The following is a 22,992-nucleotide window of genomic DNA, read 5'->3' on the forward strand; positions in this document are numbered from 1 at the left end:
CAAGAAAGAAAACAGGAGTTACTTAAGGTTATTGTACATTTGACTGTCTGGAAGAAGTCACTCTCTGTTACAATGCATGCCCACTTTTTCCAGCTGTGTCTGCTGGTCTAAGGTGTGATACTACAAAATTTATTGAAAGGCTTGGTTCCCGATGCTCAGTGTTTAAAATCAAATACTATTTCTTCCTTGGTTGTTGCCATGTTTCTTTTTAATGTGACTGATGATCAGGCTTTCAAACATGATCACTTCCAGGGCTGCATTTGAACCCAGTTTTCATTTAATGTGCAAGCATACATACTGAATAAAGTCTTCGTACTGCAGGTAGTTTTGGTGGCAGATATGCTTGAATTTTCATGGGACTACACAAAGCTTGTTGTGATGTGCAAATCTGGAATTAGCCCTGGAATTATCAAGTGCTTTGAGCCGCACAAACGTGGGAAAGAAGTGTTTTTCTCTGTCAGAACAACTTCTCGGTAGAGGGCGTTTGTGAGGTGTGTGGAGTTCCTCATTCCTACATGAACTGATGAATCCCTACGTTTGGGAATTACTGATGAAGAGTATTTACCTCTCACGTTTGTGGTTCCTGCCCTATGGTGTTGCATTCCCAGATACACTCTATCTGTGCTGGCTGATTGTGCCTGTGCAGTTTCTTTCTCACTAAGGACACTTACCTGTGGCACTCTATCCCTTGCTCTTGTGCCAAGTACTGTGTCACAGCTGCATGACGAGATGGTCTCAGGGCTGTAATCTGAAATAAGATCCAAAGACGTGGGTGTACTGATTTTGTTTGAAAAGAGAATGAAGAACAGTTTATGTGGAGATCTGAATTCCGACTGGTTTATGTCAGGGTCTGTGGATCTTCCCCCCAATACCTTTTTGCCTCTGTGGGAAATTATATTCATACTGTTTGAGTGTATTCCCTTGTCTTTACACAGACATCTGTTGAACAACACTAGAATCATAATCTAAATTTTTGTTTTCTCTGAGCTGGAGTCACTCACTCTCCAAAGCTTATTTCCTTGCTGTTCAGAGTTCTGAAAAACATAGAGTAGATAAAATCAAGTACCGATAAAAATCAAGAACATAAATTCACACTGAAAATGTTTCTAATTCCTTAACCTTAGGAATTACTGTGGACTAAAGGACAGATAAAATTTATTAGGATAGAAGAAATTCTCCTGGAAGGCAGCACTAGGAGTGGTAATATTGTGCAACAAAAAGCAAGGAGTCTCACTTCTCTCCACTCAAACTGCAATAAGCTTCTGCCAATAGAAGCTTTTAAAGTGTTCTTCTGATGATATTCATGCAAAAAGACTCAACTTCCTCTTGTCCCAAATAAATTAATATTAAATATATGTTGAATTTAAACTGTTCTCCCAATGGGAAGCATATTGATTGTTCATATATAAACCCACTTTCAAATAAATTAGCAAAAGGATCATACTCTCAGCGTTACAATGTAGCTCACAGTGTTAAAGACATATATTAGATCCCGCAACAGGAACCAAAAAGACTGATTCAGAGCGTTAGCAGAGACCTGAATATTGATGATCGTAGAAAATTTCATGTATGCTCAGCAAAGTAGAGGGTCACACCAATTTAGATAAATATCTAAGCCATCAGTAAGGCTGCCTCGGAGGAACTGTAGATGCATTTAACACTGTGTGGAGGAAACTTGATCAGTAACAAGAATCACTTCCAGAGGAGCTCTGTGACAATTCCAATGAGCCGCCTAGTGGTAAAGGTGAAGTCTCTAGCCTGATCTTTTCTGAGGCGAAGCACTGGCTGGGTCTCTAACAAATTATTCAGCATTATATGAATCAGTAATTTACACAACTTTAACACATTTATATCTTCAGGGATGTGAGAAGAATCACAACGATCAATCAATTGATACAGAGAGGTGTAACTTTTAAGAAACATTAATGCTTTTTGTTTGATAATCTTAGTAAAAATTTATTTAAGAGAAATCTCTGATTTAATTCCTACACTAGACAGCATGCCATGGACAGACTATGTATCACTGCACATGGGACATGCTTTGCTTCTGATATTTGAGTGGACAGACTCTCCATACACCTGTCCTAAACTCACAGAGCTTCAAGAGAACTCTTAATAACATGAATAAGCAAGTTTGCTACAAGCTCATACATCCTCCTTTTGAAAAAAAGAAATAAAGGAATAAGTCTGCAGAGCATGTTAATGGCTAATGCTGTTATTCCTCTGCGTTAATACTTTGTCTTGAAAACTTCAGTTCAGTAGGTCTGCCCGTCTTCCAGCATATCTACACGGCTATGTACATTCATGGCTTCTGCTGGAAACAGATGGAACTGTTTGGAAAGCCTACACACGTGCAGACACTAGGAAGTAAAAGACATTACCTCACTGAAAAGCGAGAAACACTAGGGACAAATGCTACTCTTGAAAAAGGCAAACAACATTCATTCTCCACTGTGTTATACCATTTGCGTAGTAAGTCACGGATAAAAGACACCACCTGTCTCCCTTTCCATGTCGAGACCACTATGAAATGCAACTTCGCGAATCAAACCCTAAAACTTTAAACACAGCTGATGCCTTTGAGTAAAATCTATGCAGAACCCACAAATGGATGTCAGGAATAAAATCGCTTTATTTCCAAGTCCCTCGCTCCCCGTCACCCTGCGTTTCAAAGCGCCGTGGTTTCACCTGGGTAAAATGCTGGAAGACTGGTTTCCGGAGGCGATCCCGCGTTCTGCCCGACGTGGCGGACAGCCCTCCGGTTTGGCGGAGAGCACCTCTCGGGGACTGCTTGCGGAAGGCAGCGGCGGGGGGTGAAGCTCCCCTCGCCCCTCCCGCTCCTCCCGTCGTCTCCATCGCGCTCAGGGGCTGGGACCCCGCGGGACGGCGTCGGCTCCGGGATCCGCCTCTCCCTTTCGCGCAAGATCCACCTCGGCAGCTCGGGGCTGGGGGCGAGGGCACAGGCGCCTGCAGGAGGAGAGGCGGGGCGGCCCCTCCCGGTACCAGGTATAAACCGGGGCTGCGGAGTAAGGAGGCAGCTTGCTCTGCGCCTCGCCCCCGCCTCCGGCGCCGCCGCCCGCAGCTGCGGGCCGAGCAGCGCCGGCGCCGCTGGACAGCGCTGGCGGCCGCGGGGCCGCTGCGGTCGCGCGGGGAGGTGGCCGGACCGAGCATCCGAGGGCTCTCCCGGGGACGAGGGCAGGCGGCCGCTGTCCTGACGGCGTTCGCTGCCCGCAAGGCTCAGGATCTCTTGCCCACCTGCCCACTGGGACAGGCTTGTGCGAAAAGCCGAGGGGCAGAAGATGGGAATTTTTATTTCCCTCCCCTGCCACTGCACCGTTGGACATTCTTCTGCATTTCTGAAGGGAAAAAACTCGTCAAAGAAGGGGAAGGAAGAAAGGCAGTAGGGAAGGGGGGAGAAAGTTGGTTGACTTGCAGAAAAGTAAAGCTTTCCAGTGGCTCCCACTGCACTTTGCGCTAGAGACCCTCAGTCCACCCGAAGCTGGAGGATGGAGCCAGAGCTCTCACCCGAGCTCACAACAATGCCCCTTGGGGAGAATGGGAGTGCCCACCTGGTGCCCGACACAGCCCTGCTGCCCCCAGAGAAGGGCACGGCCATGTTCATCATCCGTTGTGTGATCCCATCGCTTTACCTCCTCATCATCACTGTCGGCTTGCTGGGTAACATCACACTTATGAAGATCTTCATTTCCAACAGTGCCATGAGAAGTGTGCCCAACATCTTCATCTCCAGCCTTGCAGCTGGTGATCTGCTGCTGCTAGTGACCTGTGTCCCCGTGGACGCCTCCCGGTATTTCTCTGAGGAGTGGCTCTTTGGGGAGCTGGGCTGCAAGCTCATCCCTGTCATCCAGCTCACCTCCGTTGGTGTCTCCGTCTTCACTCTCACTGCCCTCAGTGCTGACAGGTAGGAAAGCTGGGCTGCCAGTTCTCAGCTCTCTGCAGCTTGGGCAAAGGCTGGCCGGAGCTAACATGAAAGGTGAAGTGCCCCTCTGGATAAGGTGTCCCTGGTTTGCAGTCCCCTCATTCCAGCTTGTGAGGTGCCCGTGCTGCTTCCCTCACTGAGGATGGCAAGTCTGGTATTAACTGGAGTTAAAAGGTATCTGGAAATGGGTGTGCCTGGGCCTTCAGCTTCCAGGGTGTCAGCTGCAAAAACTGGGTTTAGCCCTGTCTTCTGCGCCTCTGGGATGGGCCTGTAACAGGCCATATACTGAAATCTTATTCTTTTGAGGAAGGTTTTAGATGCCAGATATGACCCTTGCCAAGTCACAGTGTTATGCTAACAGGCAGTGAGCAACTTAAACCGAGTCAAGCACAGAGGTACTTTTAATCAATTTGTTTCTTTCTGCTGAGAAAGTGTATGTACGTGTATCTGTACCTTAGTAGAAGAGCAGGTTACCAGAGGTGACTGCCAGAACTAGCTTGGCTTCTGGGAATTCAGAGGATCCAAACTGTTCTGTTGTAATTGTCAGTCTTAAACTTTTGTTCAAACTATTCTTTTTGTCTTCTGAACTTTTAGAAAAGTGGAAAAAAAAGAAAATACCCCAAAACAAATAGAAAGTAACACTTTCATCTTCAGTACTTGTCAAATTAGGAAGAAACAAAGAGCTGGATCCCCAATTTTTCCTTCCAATTACTGTGAATGGGTACTTAAGGAATTTATAACAACTGAGTGCCTGTTGGACTGTGCTTCAGGCTCTGAAAGACAAAATCTTGCAGTGTAATTGCAACCTTGAATTAAATGAAATTATCTTTCTTCTGTTATCTAAGCAGGGTTTTTTTAAGTCAGAAATGAAAATATTTAATTCCTTCTCCATAGAAATTATCACATTTTATTTTGTTGGGTTTTAAACCGAGGCACTGCATTATATTGGTGCATAATGTGAAGTCTTGAGTTTAGTGATATATCTTCACAATTACAGTAATGTTTCTTTAAAACTAAACTTTCTTTAAAACTTAACCCCTTTTTTTTAATAGGGTCTTGTAATTTTTGGGTTTTTTTTGCTAATTCAGTAAATTGTTTGATTATACCTGAGGATAGTCTTCAGTAGACATAAATTTCAGTTGTATTCGAATCAGGACTGAACACACTTGTCTATAAAGACTTCATAACTTATGAAAATTGGTTATATTTTTTTAATAATAGCTTGCAAAACATACCTTAAAGTGAACACCTGTAGCACTCCGATTAACTCAGTTAAAGAGTATGTCAAAATCTGTCCTTAAAGAGCCAAGGAAACCCTGCAGTGCTCTTTCTGCTCTATTTCCACTGTTTAAAATTATGATTGTGGTATCTTATTTGAAAAGGGAAGAAGTTGCTTGTAGTGGAGATCGTTTCCCAGTGAAATGTAATGTGAGAGAATGCCAGTGATTTAAGTGTTCATTCATTTGCTTTTTATATGGATTTGGAGCACTCATTGTTTGATCCTTCCTTTAATATCAGTAAAGATTGAAGAAGTAATAATGCTGAATCTGTTTACACTGAAAGCATTTAGGATTGCACATACCAGAAAACAGCTTCAGTTTGTGTGCTGAGATCATATAAGCTCATAATAAATACATTCCTCTAGCATTTTGGAGTCTGCAGTATATACCAATGTCAGAAATGGGTTTTACTAGGAATTAAACAACTCTGTTTCTTTAAACTCTGCAATTTTATTTTTGGTTACTGAGAAAAAAAGCATTTATTTTCCAGTCAGAAGATCAGCCACTGACTTCAGAGACCAGTCTCCTAGGGGCCCAAGATATCGCTGAGTGAAGCTGGCTAAACTGTCGGTGGAGTTTGAGCTGGAATCACATCTACTTTTTTTTGTACGACACTTGTGTTGAACTAGAGGGTCCACTGGTGTGGAGGGGTTTGCATCACACTAATTTGTAGCCTGATCCTAACATGTGTCGTCTTGACTAGATCAGTTATGGGTAATTATGCAGGCAGATCAGGAGTGGTGGCAGCATCCTGCACCCAAGAGGTGCTGAGGAGGTGAGGCCTGGCTGGGTGCAGTGTTTTCTCTAGATAAGTGAATCTAGCATAGAATATTTGTATGTAGTGATGTCACTACATGGGCTCCATTATAATCCAGTACATATTTGGTCTGATACACAATGTCTTCTCTGTCTCTTTCACAGATAATGCTCAAAGTACATTTTAATATATGATAATTAAAGCCTTTCCTGCTTTTTATTCCCTGTTACCATGGGACTGTATGGAATGCCAGACATTGATTCCACTAAGGAACAGATTTAGGAATATTTAGAATTCTTTGCAACATGCCTGTGTGAATTAGGATAAGGAAGGTTGTCTTGGTTTCCACAGTGTAATTAGCACTTATTGCTTATGTGGAAATTCTGCATGATGGTTTACATGTATGTTGATAATTTAACAAAAGCAGCTACAGAAGCTATAAACTCTGAATGACTGTTACCAACAAACTGAAGATTTAAGGAAGAAAAAATAGTACTAATTGCATATATATATATGTTCTAAAGTTGCTTTATTTCATATGGATTTTTGTCACAGAAGTCCCTTTCAGCATCAGTAATGCTTTCTGTCTGACAAACATGCACCTTTTAACTGAAAGCTTCTTTATCTTGTACTGAGATGGTTTGAGTTTTGTTTTGGGTTTGGGGTTTCTTTGTGTATGTGTACAAACATGATATGTAATTTTTAACAATTCTTCCCAGACTTCCCTAGAGCACACTTGGAAACTGAAATTAGCAGCACACAGCATAGGTTGCTGCCCACCCCCATCAGAGGAATAGAAGCTGGTTCTTCCCATCCCTGAACTCCTGGTGGCCTGACTGACCAGGGAGTGGTGCCCAGATGCAGCCCCACACATGTTGGGGCAGAGAGGGATGGGAGTGGTAGAGATGGTGGGAATGGTGGCGGTTGTAGAGATGATGCACTGGTGGTGCAGGGTGTTGGTGTGAGAGCAGGTTGCAAGGGGAAGGCAGCATAGGAGCTGTGCTGCTGAGCCAGACATCCCTTCTCACTGCCATGCAGGAGATGTGTAGGGACAGCACCCGTGCCCCCCATGGCCACTCTTCTCTATTGTGGAGAAACCAGATCACGTCTGGAAATGTTAATATTTCTCTGGTTTATAAAACCAAGGAAAAAAGAGAAGGTGGATTACAGAAAGAGAAAACCTAGTAATTACAGTGTATGACAAATGAAAAAAAAAGAAGGGGGCTGAAGGAGAAAAATATACAAAACAACAAAATAAAAGGAACTAAGGGCACCATAGGGCAGAACACCCCCAATAGCACTCAACATACCCTGAAAGTGCCCACAGGGCTGATGTATGAAGGCCAGGGATGCATGTCCTAAAGATGCGATGGGACAAGGAATTAAAAGTGGGGTCTCTGATGAGCTTGTTTCTCCAGGGTTCATGGACTGCAGTTTTGACCAGATCTAAAGGATGTTACTGAGAAAGTCCTAGGACTTGGTGTGGTCTTTGATAAGGAGGATAAAAATAAAGATTGCGAAGTGTTGCCAGAGGGACTGCAGCATGACACACATGAAGAAAATGTGTGCCAGTACCTCCTCACTACAAAAAAGGGCAGAAACCACAGATGAATCTGACTTGGACCATCCCATGAACTTGTTCACTACTCCAAGGAGTGCCTTTCCAATTTATGTCCATGGTGGACCATGCAGTTAGCTCAGAATGCAAACTGGGCCCATGAGGTTCCTCACTCTCTTCTCAGAGTAAGAGGTCTTGCTGCTTTGTTCCTGGGAAGGAGTCTAGGTAGGGCAAGGACCTGTTCCTGGTAAGGAATCCAGGTAGGGTAAAGACATAGACAGCAAGAACAGAAAGGTGTTTCCAAGGTGCTTTTCAGAGCTAGCGGTCTGAATGACACATAAACCTTGGTGTGGAGGGGTGGCTGGAAAAGCTCAGGAGGCAGTGAATTAAGAGTGAGTAACAATGTGTGCCTTTGGCCATTACTGCATTATTGTGTGGTACCCACAAAATGCCAAGACACTGGAGTAAACTTTGAAGGAATATATGTCAGTGTCTTCAAACAGCTCTAGATTTGTCCCACATAGTCTTTCCTTTTCTCCTTGGCTGTGGTTTATGCCTCATTTTTAATGTAATCTGTAACAATAGGATTAAATTTAATTCTGCTACTTTTCCTACATTGAATTTTCTTTTTAATGAAGGATTTAAATGTGTTAGCTCAAATGCAGTCCTGCTACACTCTAATGGAGACAGCAAAGCTGAACTCACCCTGCTGCAGTTAAAATAGCATCTTCTTTGCTTTCTTTCTAAAAAGTGTGACGTAAGGACACCTTTGATGAGACAAATACTTGATTAACCAGGTAAGAGTTTGAAAATTTAAATTCATACTTAAATAACTAAATACAGTGCCTGAGATATTTAAAATATATTCTATAGATTTGCATAGCTAAACTATTTGATCCTTCTTTTGTTGGTTTTATTTCTTTGTTTATTTGCTTTAAATGTGTGAGATATTAATCTGTATTTTTAAAACTGTAAAAAGGATAAAAAATGGTTTTTGCAAGTTTACTATTTATGTGATGACTTCTGATGACAGTTGGTAACAAAATCCATTTTGGCTCAGTTTGCATGTCTATTGTCTCCCTTTTTTGGGGGAACTAAGGAAGTGTTTTGAAGACGCTCAGAAGTGTAAAAAGCTGCACTAATAACTCCTTTAGGTTTTTCATTAGTAATAGCACCTTAATAAAAATTTCTTTTTACTCTTTTCAGAATTTACTTACAGTTTCTTCTTTTGTTATGGAAGATGCTGATTCAGGCTGAAATACTGTGATTGGAGAAATGTGAAATCCTCATTTCTTATTACATGTGGTGGAGCAGGTGAAGCAGGAAAGTGGACATGATTTCCTTTTGAGCTCTAATAGCTGATATTCAGGGATTAAGAGCCTTAACAGGGAAAGTAGTATTAAATGACATCTTGAAAATTAACTGAAGAATAAAGAAAAAAAATCAAAGGTAAAATGAAAGATTATCTGTATAGGAGAAAAACTGTATATAGTAGATGGGAAAAAAAATTATATGGACCAAGTAGAAGTATGAATCTTCTTAGAAACACATACACTTGAGGTAAATGTATTGAATGAATGAGTCACTGAAGAACATTAAAATAAATCACAGTCCAGATGTTTCTCTCACTGTAGGCTGTAGCAACATGGTTATAATTGTGCAATAACAGGCAAAGCAAAAGAAAAATAAGAGTCATTTGGCAAGCTTTGTCTGTCACATTTTTTCAACTTGTATTTTAGTTTATGTGTGCCAACTTGATTTACAAAATAAACCTTGCTAAAACACCTTTGTCAAGTTAAACAGTGAAGCCTGTTCTCACCTATCTCCACTCTAAAATGTTCTTATTGATTTATATTCATTTTATGCAGATGAAAGAATATGATGGCAAATATTTCAGAAGAAACAAAAGAGATGTCAGAAAACTCCCACAGAACATTGCAGAAAGAATTTTATGTCTGGAGTAGGTTAAAGAGTTAACTATTCTAGGGTAATATTGTCCAAGCCAGGCAAGTCAAATCAACTGTTGGAGAAATTCCACTTGTGTCCGTCTTTACACAGCTGAAAATGATTTTTCAGTAAATAACATTTTCCTCCCAAGTTAGGCAACTGTTTCTCAAAATTCATGCAGACACCTACATCTGTTAAACTCCTGCCTTTGTGCCTGTGTCCTGTGTGTGCTCTTCAACTCATACAGAAGCAGCTTAGATAGAGGATGGCCAAGTGAGAAATGGCTGTGATGTTTATCCTGGTCAGTGATCAATGCAGTGGCTGTGTTGCGCTGGCAACAGCCAGCTTTGCTTTGACTAATGCAAATGCCAGTGTCCAGTAGCCTTTCACAGGCCACAACCTAAACCCTGGGAGACAGTTTCAAAAGCATCCCTCCTGTTTCCTGCTTCTTTGGTCAATTCAGTAAAAGCCTGTGCCGGGGACAGACAAAATAACTGCTAAACAGCAAATCCAGCCCAATTCTTACCAAGCATGTAAATCTCCATTCATTTATTTTATCTGTTTGGCTCTTGCCATGACATGGTACACAACTACCTTGTATATTACATTGCAATGGGTTAATACAAATCAAACTGTTGGAATCCTCAAGTCTGCATTTGTCATGTCCTTAGAAATTATGTCAAAGATCAAGTGTGCTTTCTTTAGGGAAATGCTTTTACATGTTTACTGTGATGATAAATTTGTTAGAGAATAAATAATAGATCTCTTTTCTATGTGTGCAGTGTGATGGAACTCTCAAATATTCTCCGGAAAAGGGACAGTTTAATTGAGTCCTCATTTTGAATAGTTTAATTATAGAAGAACTTCTGTATTTATCATATGAGTTTTGCTGCAGAACCATTCTTCCAGACTATATATTCCTGGTGCTAAATTATTTTTATGTGTTTTTATATGTACTAATGAAACAATGTATATGCAGTTACAATCCCTAGGTCTAGACATGTATCTCTACTACGAAATTCTAAATCTATGCTGAGATTCAGCCAAGTTTGATAGTGTAATTACAAATGGCAAGTAAGTTATTACTAGTTCATGAAATTTGTGGAATGTATGAGGAAACCTCCTTTGGTGTCCATTACAGAGAAGTGTGTTTTGGCATTAACTTCACACAACCTGTCAGATATCAGAGAAAATAACCAGAGACAAACAACCCACATGAAGCTTGGTGTAATTATATCTGCTGCATACAGGTTTGTATATTTCCAGCTTTGTGTGAGCATATATACAAATAAAATTGTGGTGTGTGTACAAACATGAAAGAAATGGATTATTCAATATGTTGTCATTGTATCTCGTATGATTTTGTTTTTTCCCTCACATGACTATCCCCAATATGGTTTCATTTTTTTCCAACTGATTTTCACAGTATTTTTTTAAAAATAGTGTCATGTTTGTGTTTTGGCTCCATGTTTGTCTGATTGTTTGTATTTTAAGGATTGCTATATTAACTTTTTCCTCTGATTTTTTTAATCTTCACTTTTTTTCCATGGTATTTACTTGTTCTTTCCATCTACACTGATTTCAAGGTAGACTAAGAATAGAAGTTGCAAATGAAACTGAACTGGAAACTTTTTTAAAAGTGGCAGAGTGGAGCCTTCTAGATGATAATACTGGAACAAATAAATGAAGCTGCTGCTTTTTGAATTTAGAAATTAGAGATTTGGGATCTAAATTCTCAAATAGTAAAATCTAAGTCTGTTCTAGATATATTAATAGAGATTTGGTTATTTAATTCTTCCTGGCTTGTAACATTTCTAAAAATCATCTGACCATGTGATGTTCTCTGCAATAGTATGCTATCTGCCATGGCATGGACTATAACTGAGTTCCTCAAGGAAACGGGAGGAAATGTTTTGTAACAGCAGAACTTTTATAAAGGTAAACTGGCACTGAACGTAGTTTACACTCAGGATTTCTGCTTCCAGGCACTTTAGTGTCTGTGACTGATATTTTTATTGACCTTCTGCTCCATCAGTGATGATTTTGTGAGATCTTCTTCATTCAAATATGTATAGATATTGTTGCTGGGAGACATGTAGTAAGCATGCCGTGAATATGCAGATAAGCATGCATCTCTGTCTCATCAATTGAAATGTAGGGGTATCAATGGAATTTGGATCAAGCCCATTTGGAGATACGGGTTTCTCTTTTCTCAAAGTCTTTTGACCCTTGAAGTTTCAGAAGATAAACTCTGGAAGGATAAAACAAGATTAGTTCTTGTTTTCCAGGTGGTTTTTTTTTAAATGGAGAACAGAGAATGAGTGAACAAAGCCAATAGTAGGTAAGGTGTCCTAGCTCCACATTGCAATGCCTAGTGTCTAGCCTAGGTGCTGACTTTCCCCTCCGCCTCTCCACCCCTCCAGAGCAGAATCCAAAATCCAGAATCCCAAATTAGTGTTGGAATGAGGTAAATGCTCCAGAAAGGCAATAAAAGCCAAGAGAATACACATGCTAAACTGCCTTGTACTTTAAGAATAGGGTTCTCTCCTCACAAGTGAAATGCTAATTTTGAGCTGCTGTCTAGCAGGCCTGATCAATGACTCTCAGACACCCTGGCTGAATGAATGGCTCCATTTTGTTCTTGGAGAGGCAGGTACCAGAGCTGCCTTTGCCATGGCAGTTTTGTGAAGGTTAATGATTTTGGTGTGCTCCAGTCATTATTTAAACACAACTTTGAGATCAGGCTCCTCAGCTTTTCTGTGCTTAGCTACAGGATCCTAATGAAGCTTAGATGCCAGCTAAGTAGGTACAATCCTGGCATGCACAGCAGGGGAAATACAACTGCTTGCTTAGTTTAGAAGTTAAGAAAGAATGTGCACAGCAGATTGGAACGGGCCACCATTGTGCGAGGCTTCTGGATAATGTTTTTGGGACCAGGCACCTGAAAGTGTGTGGGGTTTTTGCCATACACATAAATATGTTTGCATATATTTATGTTTTATATATATATATTTTCATATATATATATATACTCACAAACCCATATTCAACAGTACCAAAGCATAGGCCTGAGTGCTGGAAGTCAACCATTTGTCAAACAGTTGTTAGAGCAGTTCATGGTGTGGTTTTCACCCGGGTCAATCAATATTCTCCTAAACAATTTCTAGGCATGATCCAGTATTAAACACAAGCTCAGAGGCCATTACCAATAGAAGTGTAAACTGCCTAATTTTGTTGGAAGTGGTGGTCTCATATTGGGATATTAAAGAATTGAACTAGTCATGGATGTCCAGCCAATGCCACTTGTCCTCCAGGCCTAAGAATAGACTCTAGCACTATTTAGTTTGCTCATATAAATGTAACATAAGTGTTTATTAGATTACATTCATGTTTGCTTGTCTTATCTCATCTTGTCTCTCCTCTCTTTTCTACAAGTAGAAACTTAGAGAAACTGCAACTCTAATGAACGCCTCTTTGTCTTAAGATATGTGAACATATGTTGATGAGTGACTTGGAATTATCAAACTTAAATATAAATTTACTGGGAATACTGAAATATATGAACTTTTCTGAATAATAGCCACTGAAACAATTTACTAATTTTTCTTTCAGGAGGAGAATTGAAGAAATTACTGATGGTACTTTTAACTATTGCAGTTATAAATAAATGACTTTAGAGAAGTAGAACTAAAAATCCAGATTGTGGGCAATGAGTTAGCATTGCAAGATTTGTACGAGCTTGTAAGAAGCATAGTTATCTAATGTGAGGTGAATAGCAAGGGGAAGAAGTAGCAAGACAACAAAAATGAAAAAGAAAACCAAAATTTCTTCTCTGATACACTGAGTGGACAGGACAGGTAATATATTTCATGCAGAAACACTCATCATCCTGGGAAACTTCTGTTTTGATTGTTTTCAGGGTGGAGAAATCATCAACCAAAAGTTTAAATCAGACTTTTTTGTCGAAGCATTATTGATAGCTTTTTGGCTCAACAAAGCATATTTCTGTAGTAGAAAACTTTTTTGCCTTGGGAAAATCTTGGGATTTTCCCCTTAAGAAACACAGAACACATGTCATTGACATTCACTTTAAGTGTGTTTACACATGGTCTGCTGGTCTTCATTTCAAATACTGTTCATTATATCAAGAGGTGCTCATTCCTGAGTGAATGCAATTCTCTGCCTTTAAGAGATAAGCACAGAATAAAAATATTGGGACTATCTGTGGAAAAAAACACATTAAGATATCTTTTTTGCATTGCAAGAATTTGTAAGAATAAAATAGAATAAATGCAAATTTCAGACAGTTTGTCTGTTGTGAAAGAAATTCCCACAACACAAATGTGGGACATCAAATGATCCCATATTGTTCTCGGCTAGATAAATTGTTCTCCTCTTAATTATTCAACTGGAGTTGAGTCAAATGAACTGCCATACAAGGAAAAGGACTTTGGTCCTATCCAAAATTTCATTCTACTGTAGTGGAATGGACATGGTATTTGTATTTTCAACAACTACTGACCATACAGCTGTGTTTTCTATTCAGATATGTTTTATGTTGTTAGGTTTTTTGTGTTTGAAATCACCACGCAGTGACACAATAAAAGATTATCACATGAATGGTTTTGGTAAATGACTCTAGTTTTCAGGAAATGCAGTACTATGGCACAGCAACATCACTTAAAAAAATTTATTTATGAGTAGGCAAATTATACCAACCCCTCCAGCTTCAGGATTGAAATGAAAATTAAAGCCAGATAATATGGATTTGCCCTCCCTGAATTGTGTCTCTCCTTGCTTTATGACACTTCATTATTATATTTATTTTCATTGTGATGGCATGTAGAAAACTAGATTATAAATTAGTGTCCTATTTGTGATAGGTGCTATATAAACAGGAACAAGAACAAAGTCCTTGATCTGAAGGGTTTTTAAGAAATGACAACAGACAATCCAGAATCAAAAGGGCAAGGAGATATTGTGGCAATTCTGGTTGGAATTGTTGGCTGTTATCTTAGTCCAGTTGCTGCCTAAGTGTTGTCTAGATGCTTCGTGTTGGGTTTTTTTTGTTTGTTTGTTTTTAAGGTCATCACAACTAAGTACTCTAGAAAAGGAAGCAGCAATGTAGTGGAAAGACAGCTTAGCTCTAAGCATGAAGCAGCTTCTTTTAAAGTCAAGTGTGTGGGAGGGGAATAGCATTGTGGAAGCAGCAGAGACAGGAATAGAGCTTTCCATTCTAGTTTGAAGCTGATAAATACCTTTACGAATGGCTTTGAAAACAAAGGTTAGGAGAATAAGATAGATTGGTATTTATAAGGTAGCAACAAGTTATAATGCTGGAGGAAGAGGATATTCTTTTCATCAATTTTTTGGGGTTGTGTAGAAGGGAGGAGATTTCTTTCTATTGATAAAACACTATACAAACAAAACCAATCTGCAGAATGGGCAAGTTTGTGCTTGTGTCTGTTGGCAGAAACCACAGCTCCACAGAAAGGAAGTGTTTCCTGAGTTGGGGTCTCTTTGTCAGCAGTCATAATGATAAAGGATATAGGAAGACAGAATTTACATGAAGGTTTCTAATTAAAACCAAATGCATATTTATGAATATTTCCTGAACTTCACATAAATCTATAATTTGCTTTTTTTCCATCAGCGAAGTAAAGGAAAAGATGGATTTATTTATTAATTTGACTAATTTGCACCTTTGCTCAATTTACTGGTGTTTTTTAATTGACGGAAAATATGCTTTTTTTAATTTGAATGGTTGGTGGTATGCTTTAGCCTTACATTGGTTTTATACAAAGAAAGAGTTTGTGTATTCACTTTGGGAACACTTCTCATTTCATTCAGTTTACATTTGATTTTATCTGTAACCTGTCTCTTTCTACTCTATATCTTTGCAAAGATATGAACAAGATGATGGATTTTGTACAGCACTTAGTGTCTTTTTCTTCTCGTTGACACTGAGTACTGTGAAGAACTGAGCCCTAGGAAGAAGAAGGACACTTGTAGTCAGTAAAGTAGCAAGTAGAATAAAAGAAATTTTTTTGTAGTAAACTCAGCTGTTTTGTGAAAAGGGGCACTTTGCTCCAATGCCTTCCAACTGGAGTCAGTCATAGCTCAAGGAAAAGCATGATATTTTGCTGAAACAGCCAAAGTAGAAATATATGCCACATCTTTTTCTAATGTGAAGACTTCTGAAAAGATCTTCCATTTAGAGATTAACAAATGCTAAAACAATTATTTGTGATACGGTCATTGTCTTGGGTCATAGGGCTGTGGTCAAAATAGTTTGAAGCAATGCAATGGGAAAGAAAAGCTAAAAGTAATCTGTAGTACAATATATTATTTTTGTCCAATGCCCTCCCTATACCCCAAAGACCCCAAACCAGCTCTTCCCAAAGAATGTAAAGTTTTTTTAAAAATGAGCAGATGTAAGGACTTGACGTCACCTCAGTTGAATGAAATGAAATAGAGGGTCTGTCTCTATGTAATGAAATCAAGGCGGACAGCAATAGGAAGCAGTTATTGAATAATAAGGTCACAGTTTGTGTTGGGTAGTATTCATGCTTTGTGAAGAAGCTTCTGTCCTTCTTATGGCGGTATAAAGGATTTCTTTACACCTTGGTGTCCAGGGAGTTTCTCATTGTGCATTAGGAGAAATGGTAAACATAAATTAACAAAGACAGTTTGCCAAGTTTCATTTTCTAATGCATGATATGGGTGAAGATACAGTAAAAATCTTTCTGAATTCAGAGAAGATATGCACATAAATAGACATTATTTTCAATTATTTAGTGATAAATAAATTATCACAATTCTGAGACAGAGGACTCCAAGGCACATTTTGACTCAAATATTCTCAGAAGAAAAGATACCAAGACAGTGCTCTGCTCCAGACATTTTCATGGCATAGCCAGCTGAAGTGCTGATTGCCAGCAAACTCAAAGTTGCTGTGTGGTGGTACAGCTTTAATCCAAAATTCATCAAATATCTGCTCATGGTGTTGAGAAGCTATGAACTACCTGTCAGGACCTGCAAAGTAGCCATAAAGGATATTTGGGATCACAACTCCATTTTCCAGCAGTCCCTTCAGCAACTATGTTATATTTGGGTATAAACTAACCCTTGGTATGTATTTAGACCCCTGCTCATAGCCATACATATTTAAATGTCTATATGCATGTATGTGTATCTAGATGCTTGGATATGGAGTTTTATCACAAAGTGATAGGCATCTAAGTTAGAGTTCTCAGTCTAATCTCACTGTATAGCTAACAGAGAAAAATAAACACCTGAGAGTGTGATTTAATGCACCTGAAATCTGAATCACTCTTTGAAAGTATATCTCCACTGACTAGAAAGACCTGAAGATGGATGAAGTTATGTACCTGAAGTATGAATCTCTCCTGACTCCTTTCTTCTTATCAAATTTTCCTTTAGATATTAAAGAAGAATATTTTTTCCAATTCTCAAAACTTTTGCTGTTTCAGAAAAAAAACCCAGCCGTTTCAAATCACATTGAAAATAAAAACAAAAGAATTGAGAAAGCTAAAAGAACTTATGAGACAAAGCAACCTTCCAAATTACCGCCCCTTAGACAAACTGAAATGTTCTGTTTAAGGTTTAGTTTTTAATAAAAACGTTAAAGCATAACTTACTTACAAAAAAAATAAATTAAAAAATCTAGGGAAAACATTAAGATATCCCCCCTAAATTTTTTTCAAAGTATATTTGCCCTTTTAGCATGTACATTTTCTTGTGGAAAATTTCAGTTTTTCTCCCTTCCTGCAATGATATTGTTTAATAAAATAATTCCTGACCAGAGTCTACCTCTGTTTGTTTACTTTACTTTGCTGTAGAGTGATATTTCCATTCTCTGCAATTCTTCCTGTTTTCATTGTAAGGGCTATGAAATTATCAATTCCACAAAGGTTTATATGTAATCATATATTATGAGACAGTTTTCCAAAATGCAGTGTAGAGCAGCAGCTTCCAACTATGGATGTGGAAATGTTTACTTTATGTAAGAGTTTAATAGTTGCAGGCTGTTGGGAGTAATTTCTGCCTGACTTTATGGAGATGTATATATTCCTCTGAGGAGGACTGGGGCTATTCTAGAGTAGGAAAGCTATGGTGGCAGACAGGAAGGAGCCCTGGGCTTCAGGAGCTGAGGAAGGAAGGAAATGCTAAGTGTGCGTGTGCTGGTAGAAGAGGGAGGTGGAAATACAGAGGTAGGATGCACATTTGGGGGTTTGCTGGGGGGTATTTGGAGAAAGAAAGTGCAGAGTCATGGCTGATTCTGGGCTTTCACCACACTGGCTTGGAACGGGCACCTACAGCCACAGGTTATGGTGCCTCCCTCTGCCACCTCTGATGAATATGTATACAAATAAAGGTAGAGATTTAGAGAATGCAAATTTAAGAAAGATTACAAGCCTCTTGACATTTCAAATAAGAGCAAAACATATTATTTTAATCAAAGCCATGAAGTGATCTTGTGCATCACATGTTGAATTTGAATACCTTTTAATTTGCATCTGCATTTTGATCAATTTCAGGTACAAAGCAATTGTAAATCCCATGGACATCCAGACCTCCAGTGCAGTACTGTGGACCTGTCTTAAAGCCACTGCCATCTGGGTAATCTCCATGCTCCTAGCAGTTCCTGAAGCAGTGTTCTCCGAACTGGCTCACATCAATGACACGGATAATGCCACTTTCACAGCGTGCATACCATACCCCATGACAGATGACATGCACCCAAAGATCCATTCTGTGCTGCTTTTCCTTGTATATTTCCTTGTGCCTCTTGTGATTATTAGTATCTACTACTATCATATTGCAAAGAGTTTAATAAAAAGTGCTCACAACATCCCTGGAGAATACAGTGAGCATTCCAAAAGACAGGTAAGCAATTTGCTTTTTACATCCTGTTGAAAGATTTGTGTTTTGTATACACTTATAAATGAAAGTAAAGGAATTATAACACCCAAATAGTTTGGATTTTACAGAAGATGAGTTCAGTTTCCACATGAACTAAGACAAGGATCATCTGAAAAATCTCCTAGTTTTCACAATTACTCAGTATTAAGCCCAGTATGTAAATTAATATGAGCAAGGAAAAATATAAATTCAATGCCATCAATCCACATTCTTAACAGTAAATGACATTGGTACATGTGCTTGTATATGCTGTTAATTTAACCATTACTTGTGTTCTTACTAAAGAATGATGTTTTTTGTAGTTAATGTAGACAGGCTTCACCTGTCTCTATAGGCAGCCATTTTGGGAAAGAAATCTTTGAGAATTGTCCCTCTTTTATTTGTGCTTGGAAATGAGAAAACTGACATAAGCAGGGAAAATTTATGTAGGAAATCTAAGGTCTTCTCAGACCAAGGAGTGCTGAAAAGATGAACACAGAGCATTAACTGATTATTTTTTGACTTTCTTAGTAGATCTTCCTTGGATATAATCCTGAACTCTCACTTTTCTAATATCCTTTCTGTTATAGATGCTATAACACTCTTGGTATAGATTCTGTATACCTTTGAGACAAAGCTTTTTAAAATGCCGGACAAAGCCATCTTCCCTGTAAGGCACAGGAAGCAGTAAGATAGCAACATTAGCAGGAACACTTACATGTACAAACACCAGTTTTGCAGTGAAAGTGCCTTGAACACTTTGCAAAAGCATTAGTAGTGATAGAGAAAAATACTTACACCTATTAAAACAACTTTGAATGATTTTCTCTTCCAGTATTTTATAAAACTACTTCCATACTAACTGAAATCTCCTTGCATATATAGTATGTGCATATTCATTTAAAGGAAAGGCTACATTCCCTCATGTCCTTTTTGAGCAGCATTTCATTTCTACTCTGGTCTGTTTCTTGTCAAAAGTGCGTACATATTAGCTCTTCAGGTATTATTTTATTTTCTTGTGAAATATAGAGAGCCTTTTGGCTGAACTCTCTAGATGGAAAAAAAATGTTTAATTTATATCACATTTCTGAACTCACATGTATTTTCAAAGTAAGAACATATTTTTTCATTCTACTTGGTTTTTTTTCTTTTTTTAATCTATGAGGCTCAGAAGAATAGAAAATTCTGGTATACTTGCATGTCTTCCAGCAAGAGGAAATAAATTCAGACTATTGCTATCAAATCATGTTTCTTTAGGCCAAGTGTAAAATTCACTCTCTGCCTCTGCACCTTTTAGTTTGCTCTTGCAATATGAGTGCAAATGCGACCAAATTGAAATGTTAGAGTTTTCCCATCTTTTGGGAATTCCCCACTGTTTTTTGTTTAGATAGAGACAAGAAAACTACTTAAAGATTAATTTCACAAATTTTGAAACCCTGTTAGAATAAATTTGTTTCATTTTTTTTTCCAGAAAATTGAGCAGAGCTAGAAAACTTTCCCGCATTTGCAAAATTTTCATACCTCATATACATAATAAATCTTTTAGGAAGAATATGAAGAAACTTTCTGCCTCTCTTTGGTGCCTTCTATCTGTTCAGTCTCTGTCTCACTTTGGATTCACTGTGTAGGCTCATATCTTGCCAAATTTTCAGCCATTCTCAGTAGCGTCACTGTAATCCATTATAACTTAGTGCTGAAATTAAGGTACATTTCATGTCATTATTGAAGATTTAATGGAACCTTTCACTTTACCCTGGAATTAAGATGCTTTATACTGTGTAATGCAGTTTTGGTGGTTTCTCTAGGAGAGAGGGGCAAGCTGAGGCACTTCAGGAAAAACAATGGGATATAAATATATATGTATATATATATAGAATGGCTAACACCCTAGTAATGTCTCTACATTTCATTCACAATGTCTCTAGATTTTAAAGCCAACATTTTCTAAATAGCTTTCTAACTAAAACTTAAGTTTCAAGCCAAGCACTGAGATCTTGTCAGAAAAGATTACGGTTCATGACATCCTTTGGAGCTCACTTTTAGGCTAAAAGCCAGTGTTTCCTTGGGTCATGAATCAGTCTTGCTGTGTATATCGTATAGAAAGAGCAACCTTGTGTAACTGCAAACAGCTAGGATCTGTCAGTGAAAGTAAACTGAAAGTGAGAAAGGAAAGTAAATGAAATGGGACAAGTAATTCAACCCCTGAAGGAAGCATTTTTACTGGCCTTACTTATGATAGTTTTTGAAGCTAATATAAAGCAAAATACTACATGTTTTAATTAAGTCTGTTATGTGGAGTAGTTCTATTCATTGTTGTTCATTTGGGTTCTCTTCATCTTTTTAGATGGAAACTCGGAAACGTCTGGCAAAAATTGTTCTAGTTTTTGTTGGCTTCTTTGCTATCTGCTGGTTTCCTAACCATGTGCTATACATGTACCGATCTTTTCATTACAATAAGATTGATCCATCAACAGGACATATGGTTGTTACCTTAGTGGCCCGAGTGCTAAGCTTCTGCAATTCTTGTGTCAACCCATTTGCATTGTATTTTCTCAGTGAGAGTTTCAGAAGGCATTTCAACAACCAGCTTTGCTGCAGAAAGAAAGCTCAGCAAGAGAGATCTGCCAGCTACTTGCACAACTCTTCTGCCATTCAAATGACTTCCCTGAAAAGCAATACCAGGAACACAGCAACTACCATGACACAACTGAATGGGCACAACTTGAAACAAGAAATGTCATTATGATTTAACATGTGTAATTTTTGACTGTGAAACAAATTTGAACATTTTATTTGCAGTTTGTAACTCACTTTTGGCTCTCATGATTAGACTGTCTAAGTACTCAAAATAGAGGTTCTCTCAAAGTCTGGCCAGTATCAGATTATCTCACACCTAGTCTGACTCTTAGATAGAAATGAGCAGTACATTTTACTGAGAAACCAAAACTGACTGGTGTTACACTGTACTTTAAAGGACATGCTAGTATGTGTTTAACATGAAGGAAAGTAGGGTATCTGATATAATATTGCTTTAAAAAGTTCAGATTTTCCGATTTGAAAAAATATGTATTTTCAACTGAATATTGATCCAGGCTTATGTTTTACTCTAATAGATTTTGCATTATTTTAGCTGTGTGGTATCTACAAACATTGCTCATTAAGACTGTTAGGCATTTTGGACTCAATTAAAGGGCCATTGCAACACATAAATTCTAGTTTCAGATAAAAAAGTATTCAAGTATTGAGTGCCAGATCTTTACCTCATTGAAATCCACCTTGTTTGTTCACTTTGGTAGACATACATGATGAGATTTTACTCTTTGAAGCTTCTGTTTGCTGCTGAGGTCAGAAGTTTATCTGCTAAAATTTCATTCTTTTCATGGTTAACATATCAAAAGAAAAATGTGTGCAACATGCAGGTTTTCTAGAACTCAGTGTCTGAAAGCTCATTTCTCTGACTGTTAAGACTGTGGCACCAGTTTAGAGTTTCTACATGCTATATATTTGCTGCTAACTGATGTTGTTGATATCAGTACACAGCTAAGAAGGATGCTAAGTGTACTGGGAGGGCTGAACATTCAAGAAGGTAAAATTCTGAGTGGCTACTTCACAGGGGTTCTGTGGCAAGTCTTCATACAGCTCAGCAGGATCTCAGAGTGCAGAACCCAGATTAATACCAGACAAAACCAAACTGAAGGATGCCATGCAGGAGCGCACTCAACATACTCTGATGGCTAAGGATCATCCAGACCATGGGTCAGACAAGTCCTAGCCTGAAACAACCCCCAGCTAATGAAACATGGGTGGCTGGCATGAGTAGCTGGCATTGGTTGCTCAGTACCAGCTGTTTGCTTTCTGTGTTTTTAGCACATGTCTTATGAGGAGTTGCTGAATGAGCGGGAGTTATGTAGTCTGGAGAAAAGGAGGCTCAGGGGGACCTTATCAGTCTCTAAAACTCTGTGGAAGGAGGTTGAAGCCAGGTGGGGATGAGTCTCTTCCAAGTAATAACTGACAGGCCGAGAGGAAATAGCTTCAAGGTGTGTCAGGGAATGTTTAGATTAGATTTTAGGAAAAATGTTTTCACTGAAAGGGTGATCAGGCATATTAGAATAGGCTACCTAGGTAAGTGCTGGAATCACCATCCCTGGAAATGTTCAAAAAGAGTGTGTATATATCAGTTGGGGATATGGTTTAGTGGTGAACATGGTGGTGCTAGGCTAATGACTGAATGCAATGATCTTAGAGGTCCTTTCCAATTTTAACTATCTTGATTCTATTCTATCTTCTAGATCTACTCCTAATGCACACACTGTTTACCAGTCTCAACAAGGCTCCAGTACTGTTGGAAATCTGACACTTTTTCTTTTCCTGAAGGCTCATGTGCATAAATAGTCAATGCACTTCTGAAAATCCTGTCTGAGCTGCCTAAAAAAATGATTTTCTAATGTTTTTGTTAGTCATTCCAGTGCCACGGGCAGCATACATCTTTGTCATTATTCCTAGGAGGACATTTTCAAGGTACATGGTCAGTGCAGACCTGGGATTAAAACAACTGGGAATGCTGTGTGAGGCTCTAGTACCAATT

At 38.8% G+C, this 22,992-nt stretch overlaps 1 protein-coding gene across 1 annotated transcript; it reads left to right on the plus strand.

The window, feature by feature from the left end:
- Positions 1-3,503: 3,503 nt before the first annotated feature.
- On the plus strand, positions 3,504-21,164 carry NMBR (neuromedin B receptor). Its single transcript, XM_008932377.4, has 3 exons — positions 3,504-3,922; positions 18,044-18,392; positions 20,752-21,164. Exons 1-3 carry the CDS (start codon positions 3,507-3,509, stop codon positions 21,151-21,153), a joined length of 1,167 nt encoding a protein of 388 aa, XP_008930625.1. The 5' UTR covers positions 3,504-3,506; the 3' UTR covers positions 21,154-21,164.
- The last annotated feature ends 1,828 nt before the right edge of the window (positions 21,165-22,992 follow it).

Source organism: Manacus vitellinus, unplaced genomic scaffold (genome assembly GCF_001715985.3).
Source record: "Manacus vitellinus isolate BGI_N305 unplaced genomic scaffold, ASM171598v3 scaffold_4_pilon, whole genome shotgun sequence".
NCBI lineage: Eukaryota > Metazoa > Chordata > Aves > Passeriformes > Pipridae > Manacus > Manacus vitellinus.

Excerpts from the sequence above, each read along its gene's own strand:
- NMBR (XM_008932377.4), top strand. The coding sequence starts at position 3,507 with ATGGAGCCAGAGCTCTCACCCGAGCTCACAACAATGCCCCTTGGGGAG. Across the intron at positions 3,923-18,043 it reads ACTGCCCTCAGTGCTGACAG|GTACAAAGCAATTGTAAATC; the intron begins GTAGGAAAGCTG and ends GATCAATTTCAG. Across the intron at positions 18,393-20,751 it reads GTGAGCATTCCAAAAGACAG|ATGGAAACTCGGAAACGTCT; the intron begins GTAAGCAATTTG and ends TCATCTTTTTAG.